At 35.6% G+C, this 12,181-nt stretch overlaps 3 protein-coding genes across 4 annotated transcripts; 2 read left to right on the forward strand and 1 right to left on the reverse strand.

Annotated features, from left to right (window-relative positions):
• Positions 1-1,459: 1,459 nt before the first annotated feature.
• On the forward strand, positions 1,460-5,814 carry LOC116727018 (E3 ubiquitin-protein ligase MARCH7-like). Of its 2 annotated transcripts, none has more exons than XM_032574035.1 (7): positions 1,460-1,565; positions 2,677-2,747; positions 3,028-3,164; positions 3,655-3,824; positions 3,899-3,981; positions 4,092-4,199; positions 5,661-5,814. In XM_032574035.1, exons 2-7 carry the CDS (start codon positions 2,712-2,714, stop codon positions 5,754-5,756), a joined length of 630 nt encoding a protein of 209 aa, XP_032429926.1. In that variant the 5' UTR covers positions 1,460-1,565; positions 2,677-2,711; the 3' UTR covers positions 5,757-5,814. The 2 variants fall into 2 exon arrangements, with proteins under 2 accessions (XP_032429926.1, XP_032429927.1); XM_032574036.1 differs by having other exon boundaries at positions 3,658-3,824.
• A 26-nt stretch (positions 5,815-5,840) lies between these two features.
• cntd1 (cyclin N-terminal domain containing 1) lies at positions 5,841-9,905 on the reverse strand. Its single transcript, XM_032574041.1, has 8 exons — positions 9,077-9,905; positions 8,721-8,858; positions 8,057-8,132; positions 7,804-7,975; positions 7,555-7,717; positions 6,947-7,091; positions 6,347-6,443; positions 5,841-6,206 (listed from the first exon to the last, which is right to left on the reverse strand). The coding sequence occupies exons 1-8, from the start codon at positions 9,144-9,146 to the stop codon at positions 6,099-6,101; spliced, it is 969 nt and encodes a 322-aa protein (XP_032429932.1). The 5' UTR covers positions 9,147-9,905; the 3' UTR covers positions 5,841-6,098.
• Positions 9,906-10,025: 120 nt separating this feature from the next.
• Positions 10,026-11,733, forward strand: coa3a (cytochrome C oxidase assembly factor 3a). Its single transcript, XM_032574037.1, has 2 exons — positions 10,026-10,273; positions 11,123-11,733. The coding sequence occupies exons 1-2, from the start codon at positions 10,078-10,080 to the stop codon at positions 11,224-11,226; spliced, it is 300 nt and encodes a 99-aa protein (XP_032429928.1). The 5' UTR covers positions 10,026-10,077; the 3' UTR covers positions 11,227-11,733.
• The last annotated feature ends 448 nt before the right edge of the window (positions 11,734-12,181 follow it).

The raw sequence follows: 12,181 nt of genomic DNA on the forward strand, positions 1-12,181 counted from the left end.
GTTCAACCTGTCAAGCTAGCCCCTGGGAATGACAAGAACAGAGCGGATTAAAAATGAATACAGTTATGGTAAAACATTTTTAAACTGAAATAAATCTGGTTTTCAGTATTATTACTTCTTTTTGTTTCTGCAATATAGCAAAGTTTGGTTGAAAAAATATTTTGCATGTTTCAAAGATTCTTAGCCTTCAAGTAAATGGAGAAAAATCAACAGGTTCTAAACGGGATTGAGAGCTAAAATGTACCTGTCTAATGAGGCAAAACCAAAATGTTTTGATGTCTTTTGCCTCATGACATGCTGAAACAAAGCATTAGGTCAGACAAGGTTCAATACCAATTTGCTCCTTAAAGTGTGTTTTCATCCCATTCTTTATTACACTGTTTTAGGCAAAATTGTGAGTGAGACCACTCTTTGATTGGAGGCAACCCCACACATGAATGGTTTCTGGATGCCTCTTTGTCAGACATAGCATGTTAACCTTCAAGTTTTCTTCTTCAGACAGACTTTTTTTCTAGATGTCTCAGCCAGTCTGAAAAGGGCTTTATCAAGTCTCAACAGCCCAAACATGGTACTTCTTTGAAAACACAAGTGTCTTTTATCTTTTTTGTTAGACAGAAATAGCTTTTTTGCTGCTCTTCTTGTGACCACACAAAAACTCAAAAATCTCCATCTAACTGTAAGTAAGTGTTTACAGCTGGATTCTCTGTGTAAGCAGTTCAACCTTCTTCTTTTACTTAAAGTGCTTAGTTATGCAATAAATTATTGATTTGGGTACAATCTTGCTAACACAAAGAACATTACCAAGATATTCAGTTCCTCTGAAAATATGACAAACAAGCAGTAAAAAGGAGTTAGAATACAGAAATGTCAGCTTACTGAAAAGTATGTCCATGTGCCACAACACAGTATCAGTATGTGATTTAACCAACTTCTGCATAAATTACTGCATAAATGCAGCATGGAGTGGAAGTGATCAGCCTGTGGCCCAGCTGAGGTGTTAAAGAAGACCAGGTTGATTTAATAGGGCCTAGAGCCTGTCAGCATAATTGGCTTGGGTCATTCTCATGACAATACTGTAAAGATTCTTAGGGGTTTAGGTCAGACCAGGTTGCTGCCCAATCAAGAACAGCAAAACCATCCTCCTCATTAAAGCAGGTATTGGTACTAGTGGCAATGTGAGAAAGTAGTTTCTCCTGCTGGAAAATTAAATCAGCATCTCCATAGAATTTTGTCAGCAGATACATGAAATCTTTAGATAGCTGTGCTAAGATTGGACTTGAAAAAACACAGAGCACCATCATCGGTAGATGACATGGCTCAACACATAACTTGGATTCCATGTCTCACCCTTCTTCCTCCAGACTTGATTTCCAAAAGCATTTGACAAATGTGTTCTGATCTGAAAAGAGATATTTTGGGTCACTGTGCAACATTTCAGGCTTCTTTTCTTATCTCCATAGAAACACATCATTTGAAAAACAAAAAACACTGACAATTTCATTTAAAGCATTAATCTCCACAACTCCCTCTGAAAGCTGACCTCTCCACAACTGTTCATTTGAAAAGTAAGTAAAACTGCTGTGCAACTGTTTATTCTCAGTTTGTGTCCATAATTATTATACCTAAAACTGTCAATATTTTCTTTTGAAGATTTATGAAGTAGAGAATTTATATAATTTCTGCCATTTCCCTGAAGCCCCATGCTCCTTTTACTCACCGAAGGTCCTCTCTATTAAATTTGTCAGGTTTCATGATTGAGTTTCATCAATGAGTTTAAGTTGAGATCCTTGTTAAGCCATGTAGCCACAAGATGGCATATTTTGCATCTCCATATTTACAGTGGATCTTAGATGAACATTGAGTAGAATAGCAAGACTAGGTATAGTAAATATTTTAATCCCAGACCAGTTGTTTATGTAATGAAAAATGCTCAGTTGATTGGATAGTCATGTTATTTATTTTATTTTTTTGTTTGCTTTTGTGGTAAAAATGTATTTAACTTGAAAAATAACCAGAACATAAATTTTATAACAATACCGAGTAAATAATATTTGTTTTGAAATTATCTTCAAAGGCCTTTCTGTCTAAGCTTTTCAGAAAAAAAAACATGTACTTAAATGAAGTCCAGATTCAGTTGTTTTGCTATTTCAAATAAAGTAAACAGAGAGTTGTTTATTTTCAAAAATATCCAAAATTAGCAAGCGAATCTGTGTTCCAATGCAATGAGGAGCAATTCTTCCTAACTTTAAGATCATTTAGTTGAGTTGTTAGTAATATGTTTTAATACATGTTCTTATAGTCTTGTAACAGCTAAATTAGACAAATCTGACCTTTTGAGACATACGATTCAAATTCATCTGGTTCTATCGCATCAGCTGATCAGACACGTTTTAAAAATCATGTCATCACAAGGAGGAATTTTCCACAGCACTGAAATTATGTTACATGTGTGTCACCATGGTCAATCACAGTGTTGTTACGTTTCCAACCTATTTCTCATTAAATTCAACTTCAGGAATCCTCACCCCGTTTCCTGTTTAATTAAAGTTCTGTTAAAAATACTTTTGTTTTGCTCAGAATTGTGATTATTACTTTTATAAAACAAGGTACTATAGCTCCATCTGCTCTGTTACAATTATGTAAAAAAATAAGACTTTAACTCCTTTTGTATTACAGGCTAAATTAAGTAGCAAAGAAGAGGATCTTCAAAAATGTTTAACAAGTTGTGGAAACGTATTCGTCAATGGGTAATGACACATTTATGATCTCTTGTTTATCTAAAATGTTAAAAACCTGAAAGGAATGTCTCAAGTTTTTTGGGGAGCTGGATTTAACGAAGTGACTGTACTTACAGTACATGAAGTGTAGAAAGTTAACACTGCATAGTTATTCACTTAAAGCCAGTCTTCTAATTAGCCATAGAAACTGTATAATATAAACTGTAAGACAGGGGTAAACATGTCAAGAACTGTCAAATCTTTAAAGACATTTTAATAAACTAAGACATTTTGTGGTGGTCGTTTTCAGTTATCTTTCAACACCTCTGAGGACAGTCCATTACCTGAGTCAGCAAGAGAGCAGAGTCAATGGACCACAGCTACAGATGAAGCAGCTCAAGCACCAGAAAGTTTAAAAAATGATGCTGCCTGCGATCACAAAGAGAGGTAATAACAAAAAAAGGTTTAACTTTTTGATTTCTTGCAACCGAAATCAATTGCAAGATTGATTTCTTGCAATCTAATAAGATGTTATTTTCTTTAAAAAAAAAAAACAACAACTGAAAAATAGCCTCCTTAGGAATGTAATTGGTGTAATAACAGTAAAGATGTACTGTGATAACACTATCCTAAAATATCAAATTCTTTTCAATAAGATGTCTGTGGTCTTATATGACATTATGGAAAATATATGTAAATAAGGTGCAAATGTCGTCTTAGAAGCAACTATTTGCTTCTATTATTAGCCTTGTGCTGCTGGTTATGAAAGCTGATCAACTCTTTTATTTATTAGCCTATTTCAACTGTATCTCCTGCACTGCATTTATAATTTCTTGTATTGATCAGTTAGTTCATGAAAACATACAGGGAGTTCTACAAAGTACAGAAATTATTGGGTGTCATATTGCACACTCTTGACTGGATCACTTTGTCTTAGCAGTACACCAGGTGATACAGCACATGATAATGAGGACAACCAGTGCCGCATCTGCTACGGAGACCATTCAGATGCCGACCCCCTCCTGTCGCCCTGCCAGTGTTCAGGAAGTCTGACATATATTCACTGCAGTTGCCTGAGAACATGGATCAGGACCCGACTACAGTCAGGTCAGCTACGAAAAAATAGATGATAAAAGTGAGTCTGCCATCATGTTGTTGGGTAACCTGCCAACTTTTTACAGGGTCTACCTTGGGTGCTGCCACAAGATGTGAGATTTGCACCAAAACATTTTACTCTGTGGACAACAACCAGCAAGAGTCAGAGGTAAACACTCACAGGACCTCTTATTGAACAAAGTATAAAATGTAGAACAGACAAAATAGCAGCTATTAAGAGGAGCATTTCTTGAAAAAATGCTGTCCTAACATTTTCAGCAGAATGACTTCGAAGAACTCATATTCGAAGTGGAACATCTGATGTCGGAACTGGAACTCCTGAGTACTGCGTTGTTTATGAACAAAGTACTTTGGTTATCACCTATGGTAACGTAATGTCCTTTAATCTTGCTTTTATGTATTTAATGAGTTTATTGCAATGTGAAATACAGGTTTACCAAAATCTCAGTATTGGAAGACCTCCAAAACATAGTTCCAGTTTATTGGAACCAGAATGCCCCAACTAAACAGTTTGGTTTGAATAAGTGAGATTAGCAAGAAATCAGAAAATCTGTGAAGAATTTATTTATTTCAGTAATTCAATTGAAGATTACACACAGATTCATATGTGATTGATTCAGTAAATTTCAATTATTATGGTGTATAAGCTAACAAAAAACCCAAATTAAATTTCTTATGAAATTTAGAATACTCGGCAAGGATAACAAAATATTTTTTGATACAACAATGGTATGGCATACTATCATAGGGAAGACAGCTATCTTGAGTTACCAAGCAAACAGTTTTTAGAACTGCTCAAAGGTAAAGTAGGTCACAGAAGTTGATTGCTGGAGAAGCTAAGTACTCATGTAATGCCATAAGTACTTAGAAAATTAAGCAAAAGAAAAAAGCCTGGGAAAAAATGAGTGCACAAGTAGCAGGGACAACGATAGTATGGATAATTACAAATGGTTTTCAATACACAAAAGGCTGTCAATGTATTTCAATCCAACAATGGGTTAGTCATTTTTCAAGAGTTAATACATTAGTGCAGTTATTTTTGCAAAATCTTGCAATAATATGATAACATTGGCAGGTGTCAAGTTCCGCTGGACATTTGAGAGACAATATTGACTTTGGACGTGATAAAGCACAATGGACCAAAAAAGAAATGATCTTCAAATGATTATTTATTGTGAAAACCTCACACTGGAACTTAAGGAAAATTGATTCTGTACCTCTCCACTCTTCCTCCAGTGCGGAATCTTGATTTCTGAAAAAATAAATAAATAAAAAATGTTTTAAATTACTTACTCCTGAAAAGCAGACTTTGGACTACAGAACAGTCCACTTTTATTAGCCTTCCATGAACATGTTTGGAAATAGCATTGTGAGCAGACCATTTTTTTGTTTTTCCCCTCCAGGGGGTCTTTTGTGGGCTCTAGTGTCCCTTATATGAAAGTAGGCTGACAGGAAGAGGGAAGAAGAGGGGTAAGACATGCGGCAAATATCGTCGGGTCCAGGAGTCGAACCCGCGTTGAGGACTCAAGGCCTCCAAACATGGGTCACGCTATACGCCACCACGGCACGCCCCAGCTAGTTATTTTAACAAATACTCATTTGACTTTACCTTCTTGTCAAGGGTGTCAGCGACCTTCCCCACATGGTATCTTTTTGATTTGTTATAAATAGGTATGCAAGTTAACCTTCTGATTTAAAATGACTAAAATAGATTATCTCTCGATGATAATCTAATTTATCAGTCATGCATCTGTATTTCCAACCTCCAGAGACTTGCAGTGGAATCTGTAAAGTTTTTATAAAATTCTCTCTTTTTGTTTTTTACAGGTGTACACAACTTATTTCAACAGAATAGGGAGCCCGCTAAGAACTATAGGATGGGAGGTTATACTAAATGTTCGTCCACACACACCTGATACCTAATCAAGAAGCCAAGTCCATCTTAATCTCTGTGGAACTAAGCAATAAACAGTAAAGCAATTCTGGTGAGTTGATCAATGTGGCAGATGAAACAGGATGAGATTTATTGTGAAATATGTCAACAAAGTGAGACCAAAAATAATTTACAAATCTTTCCCATTTTTTTTCTGATCAGCAAAATAAATATAACGTTTACAGAAATTTCCCGAAACACATTAAATTCCTATAACACAGTTGTAATTCGTTTTCGGGGATGGAGAAATTGTTCCCCTAAATTGCATGCTGGACATTTTCCATCTAGATATGTTGAACTTCTAACAGTGTCACTACTGTGAGTTTCCTAGTCTACACCGCTGAAGAACTGGTCTCAAGAATGTGCTCTATTACCACTTGAGCAAAATTAGCAATGTTTCTTCTGGTGATTCCTGTGATGTGGCTCAGCTCATCAACCACCTGTAGCATAAGCGCAGAAAGAGAAATCACTCAGTTTGTTTTGTGTTGACAGAAAGCATCATAGAAAGAATAACACAGAGAAGCATGGGGCTATTTTAACAATACAACAGATACTTATTTATAGAAAGTATGTTTTTCACCTGTCTCCATTTTTTGAAACAGAGGATGTATGTTGCCACTGCAATGACACAAACTCCAAGAAGCATGCGATCCTCAGTCACTGTCACAAAATTTTCCCTGGTGTTAAAAAATCATTTACATTAAGACCACATAGCAAGACAGAGACATCTTATAAAACAAACACACAGCTGCTTTTCCCACTAATGGTCTTCCCCTTATGTATTTGTAGCTTTATGGATGTATAGCTACAAATACAAGCGCAGCATTTATTGACACAAGTAGGAAACTGCTGTGATTTTATGTTTGGCTTCATCGTTACACATCTGAATCCAACTGGCTTTGCTGCAAGTGCTAACAGCTGACATTCTTCTGTTCAACAACAAAATTGTGGATCTAATGTGTCTATGACCCGATGCTGTTGAGGATACCACCATCTACTGGCCAGTAGAGCATTGAGTGACTATAGAGATTGAAAGCAAGCCACTGGACAGATGTTGCTGACCGAGCAGCAACTTTTTTTTGAAAATGCTATTGGAGCAACAGAGATCTACATCAATTAAGAGAATATTGTTACATAAACTACCTGATGGAAAACATCAGTGGCTAGACAATTGTAATACCTCTGTTCCCTGGACGGGCTGACACACTGAGAGACACTTCTTAGCAGAGACTCATAGATTGTAGTCTGGTTCAGGGTGACGTACTGGAGGACATTATGGCAGAGCTGATAAAGGTGCTCTACAGGCATGGACGGCTCATTGTGCCCTACAAAAGTGAACCGATCAAATTCAAAATATACATCACATGTATTTTAATTCACATACCTCTTACAGTGGCAGTCAGAGGTTTACACAGTTAGTTATGAGAATATAATCATCCTTGAATGCTAAAATGCTTTTTAACAACCTTCAGTTTAATTTAAAACAGATGTAAGTGAATATCTTTATATATTACAGCCAGTACACATAACATAATTTACTGGATTAGAGAAGATCTAATATCAATTCAAACTTATCTACTTACTGAATAATAGGTTTCAGTAGTGTTTAAAAATCAATTAAAGTTGTTTGTTGAATAAATCCACCCTAAGAAAACATTTCAAGTGCACAAATTAAAAGATCAAAATTCACATGACATTTATTCCCATTATGAGTGTATGCAAACCTTTGACTGGAACGGTACATTCCTAATGTACAGTAAATTAGTCATTATCAACAAAACACCTTACCAAGGACCTCCAGAATGACTTCCACGTACGTCAGAGAGTTAATGACATCAAGTCTGTATTCAACGCCTTTAAAGACCATCAGCTCTGATTCCAGGAGGGTCTGTTTGGAAACACTGAGGCCGAAAGAATACAGGAACTGTACAGCAGTGGAGGCGTCTATCATCTGCAATGAAGAAAAAGTCCTGTAAAATCTTTTTTTATTATTTGAAAATACTGACAATTATCAGTCAACTGCACTAAAACACTTACATGACAATGCAAAAACAGTTTGTTTGCAAGCTGCACACAAGAGAAGAGGATCAGAGGGAATTTATCTTTGAGATTGTCAAAAATCAGTTCCCCATAACTCTTTGCCTTGTTAATAGCTACACTTTGAATTGGGATTTTGGCAAGCGTATCTGCAACATGCTTTACCATAAACCTAGAAGAGATTAAAAACACTGTCTGCATTAATAATGGATAACATGTGAAAAGGAAAGCAAGAGGTGTGTAATCTTCTTACCTCTGCAGCAGTTCAATGGCATGGTATCCTACTGATGGATCAAGTTTCAGTTCTTGAGTGATCAAGAAGATGTATTCTAGGAAACAGGACGACTTTAGGATGGAAGTATATAAATTCAGAAAACCGAGGTGTTTTTGTTTCAATAATTCTGACATTGACAAGTTAATTTTATGTAGAGCAAACATCTGTGAAGGAAAAGTAGTGTTGTGTTTTATAGAAATAATAATTCAACAATACAGGAACATGCAGGAAAAAAAAATTATTCTCAAGATACATTCTTTTTCTAAAGTTCTATAGAAGTAACTTTTTATAGAAAAAAAAAAAACACTGGTGTTTTCTGTCACCTTCCAAAAACGAGAAAACATACTATTACTCTCTATTTATTTAAGGTAGAGAAAAAATAAAATGAAACAATATAGAAAGCGTATTTTCTTAATCTTAAATTATGAGCGACTATTCATGGGGGAAACATTGCTTAAAAATTGTTTTACTGAACAAAATTAACGGCTGTTATTGTATATCCAACAGAATGGTACAATTAGAGTTATACGAGTAAAAAGTATTACAATTTTCTTAAAGTGCAAAAAACATTTTCCGTCCTTTTTTAATAGAAAATAATAATTAAAAAAAGACGGCTTAATTTTATAAAACATTTTTTACTTACCAACGAGTCCTTTCTGTTTAAAGGTTCCGCTCCATTTCGGTAAGCCATCCAGATAGTCCTTGTTAATGTTGTTTAAATTATTGAGGAAATCATTGAGAATGTCGAATGGAGTTTCGCCAAACTGTAGACGTGCGACGCCACATTGACGCGGAAAATAAGCTAACGTTTTTGACATGCTGCTTTGACAAACCTAACGTTTAACGTGCTGTTCTCCTAGATACTAAGTGTTACATTACAAACAGAATTGACATTTTACTCTGTTCCGAAATACAAATATTACCCCTCGTCTGGGAATTATATCTACCACAAGATGGCACTGTTAACAAAGCTCCTTTCTAGGACCTTTTTTAGTAGGAACCAATGTACCCGATTTTTATTCCGCACCGGACACGCCAAAGCATCCGCCATATTGTGAAAGGCAAGCATGTCCGTAAATCCGACACAAGTAGACTAGTATTGGAAATCGCGGTCTCCATTTAATACAAACACAAAGGTTTGCATTCAGTAAATGTTGATGAATCTTTCTCACGTATGCTCGGTAGTCAGTTAAAATCTGTGAAGCTCATATGTGGAAATGTAAAGCACATGATTATAGCAGCCAGTTGTCTAAAAACAAAGATCCCATTTATTCTGAAAATCTCCGTGGGGAAATTACGTAAATTAAGTAAATTTCTAAAGTAAATCCGTAATCCACGGTGAACAACATTTACAACACAAATAGGCATATTTGGTTTCACTTGAATTAAAACAATGGTTGGTAATTTATTTGTCTATTGCAGGGGTCAGCAAACTTTACAGTCAAAATACCTTGTTTGCTATGAGTCCAGCAAAACTGTATAGTTTTTTTTATGTTATATAGTAAATACGCTTCCTATAACGTGTTTCCATTTTATTTCTGGTTGTTTGTTTGTTTCGTATATTTGTGGGAAATTAAAAGTACAACTGGTACTTTTGTCATTAATTTTAATTGTATTCTAAGAAAAACTTTAAAAGTGTTGTTTTTATGTTTAAATTTAAAAACAATAGCTGGTTCTTTTTCATTTTAGCCAAAGTTATTAAAAGTCATGTGGAAGGTTCAAAGAGCCACGGAACACTTTTGAAAAGTATTCGCTTAATAAAAATACACAGTATATGATTAAGAAATTAATCGTATATCTGTCTTTAAATCTGTTCCTGCTCTTACATCTGAAATGTGATTTGCCACCCACCAATGAAAAGGAAGAGGAAAAAAGATCTGACAATCATGTGCCGAGGCAGTACGCATTTACGTTACATCGTTAAGTTCCGTAGTAGCAGATGATTTAAAGCTCGGTAGCGTGGTCTGGAACCGCCCCCTGACGCTCCACTGACCGTAGACATGGCTGAAAAGAAACCTCCAAAGTCTGACTTTCCGTTCGCCACCAAGATAGACCCGACCAAAGAGAATCTTTCCCAGGATCAGATGCATTTCATCAGGCAGGCGGAGCTGGAACAGTGGAAGAAGAACACATCGAAGCTCCGAACGCGGAACGTTGTGACGGGACTCGCAATAGGAGCGCTCGTGCTCGGTATCTGTATCCTTTACGTCAACTGCAAGGTGAACTACGTAACGTTAGCTTAGCATGCTAATGTTACTTCTACTGCGTACAAAATACTAAATAAATAAATAGTTCTAAAACTCACTGAATTTTAGTACTAATTAATACATTAATCATAATCAACCGTCTTTAAATTTACTGAATTAATTGTTCCATTTACTACGTAGATTTCTTGGTTTACTTACGTCTAACTTTGTAGTGTAGTATGCTAACTCACTAATGTTGCTAATGAATGTCACTCAATGTTGCATTTCAATGTTTTCATTAGCATAGTATAGACAAGTTAAAAATTCCGGAAATTAACATTTAGCGGACAATGTTAATTTCGCTCCATCAATCTTTCCTTTTATTGTTGAAGAAGAAAATCGCCCCCATATCCGCGTGCTGCCAATAATTTCTCCTCAAGCAGAGTTCTGCTTGAGGAGCAATTATTTGCTCTCAGAAGTTAGTTTAGTTTAAGGATAAATAGGGCTGAACAAAAAGAAAAAAACCACAATCTTGAGATCTTTGTAAAAAAAATTGTCCTTTTCCTTCCACTTTACTGTTTTTGCACTATTTTGTATTAATCTATCACATTAAAATCCCACTGAAATATATTGGAATTTAATGTTTGAACATAAAAAAATATGGAAAAGTTCAATTAATTATTTTACATACCGCTGTATTTCAGAATGATGAGCAATGTCTAAGAATATTTTATTTTAAACATCTGTTTATGCTTTTGTCCCATTTCATATGTTATACTAAGTAGATCTTTTGATTCATTCGTCACATTTTTCCCTTCTGATTTCAAACATTTGCCTTGACCCATCGCTCTTAAATCAGATGGCTACACGTTTTATTCAGTCTCCCAGGAGCGGATCATGGACGAAATCGATGAGGAGGCCAAGCGTGCCAGACTGAAGGGACCGAAGACTGGAGCCAATTGAGGAAAGCCAGGCTGCTAGTCTCTTTATGGACCGGCTGTTAATAAGGAGAGGATGGATGATGCCACTGAGTAATATTCCATACCTGGCTGTGTTTTTTAAATTTTTTTTATTTGAGACAGAGCAGGACTTTGCTTTGTTTTGATAACAAGGATTTAAGGGGTGGTTGTTTTGCTTCAGTCATTGATTTGTCTTGAGCGCCATTAGGCTTCAGTCAGCGCAACATTTTAATCTACTGACCTCAACATGGCCTTTCAGTGCTCTGTGGAAGGCCTTGATGGTATTTCTGCCTGACTCTTCCATTTCTAATCATGCAATTGCACCATGTTTGAGAAACACAACAGAAGCTAGCTATGAACATTTTATACTAGTGGCCTTGGATGAAAATAACTACTACTACACTGGTAAAAAGACACATGAATCAGCTTGATAAAATGTTATTTATGTTGATAAAATGTGTTTGTACTATATAAATGTATTGAATTCAAAACAATATATCTTTACAAGTTGTTTGAGTTATTGTACATCGGAGTAAAAATGACAAGAGCCGAAGTATTTACAATTGCTTTTATTTTGTTCAAAATTTATTTATATATGCAATCTGATCTAGAATAAAAATATAAAGTAAGACATTGCAAGAGAAAGGCACAGATCGAGCTTGGCAGGACAGCAGCTTCAGTGAGCAATATGATTATGTATTTACATTCAACATCTTTAATGCATTTCAGGAGTTTGTCTGCCAGAAAATCCTGTGTATAAGGCAACAGCTACAGATTCACAGCTTGGACTCTTGAACACAGTCCGAATCGAAGCAGGACAGATGGACAACTGAGTTTTTAAACCACAAGCAAGTTGTTGGACTGACTGAGAATTACAATTGAATCTGCTAAAGTGCACAAGGTGCTTGATCTATAAAATAATACACATAAATGCAAATTAGAATACAATCTAAAAGTTA

Source organism: Xiphophorus hellerii, chromosome 10 (assembly GCF_003331165.1).
Source record: "Xiphophorus hellerii strain 12219 chromosome 10, Xiphophorus_hellerii-4.1, whole genome shotgun sequence".
NCBI lineage: Eukaryota > Metazoa > Chordata > Actinopteri > Cyprinodontiformes > Poeciliidae > Xiphophorus > Xiphophorus hellerii.

Excerpts from the sequence above, each read along its gene's own strand:
- coa3a (XM_032574037.1), top strand. The coding sequence starts at position 10,078 with ATGGCTGAAAAGAAACCTCCAAAGTCTGACTTTCCGTTCGCCACCAAG. Across the intron at positions 10,274-11,122 it reads AGCGCTCGTGCTCGGTATCT|ATGGCTACACGTTTTATTCA; the intron begins GTATCCTTTACG and ends CTCTTAAATCAG.
- LOC116727018 (XM_032574035.1), top strand. The coding sequence starts at position 2,712 with ATGTTTAACAAGTTGTGGAAACGTATTCGTCAATGG. Across the intron at positions 3,165-3,654 it reads GCCTGCGATCACAAAGAGAG|CAGTACACCAGGTGATACAG; the intron begins GTAATAACAAAA and ends ACTTTGTCTTAG. Across the intron at positions 3,982-4,091 it reads ACAACCAGCAAGAGTCAGAG|CAGAATGACTTCGAAGAACT; the intron begins GTAAACACTCAC and ends TAACATTTTCAG.
- cntd1 (XM_032574041.1), bottom strand. The coding sequence starts at position 9,146 with ATGCTTGCCTTTCACAATATGGCGGATGCTTTGGCGTGTCCGGTGCGG. Across the intron at positions 8,859-9,076 it reads TAAAAATCGGGTACATTGGT|GCGTCGCACGTCTACAGTTT; the intron begins TCCTACTAAAAA and ends CGCGTCAATGTG. Across the intron at positions 6,444-6,946 it reads AGCCCGTCCAGGGAACAGAG|GGAAAATTTTGTGACAGTGA; the intron begins GTATTACAATTG and ends TTTTAACACCAG.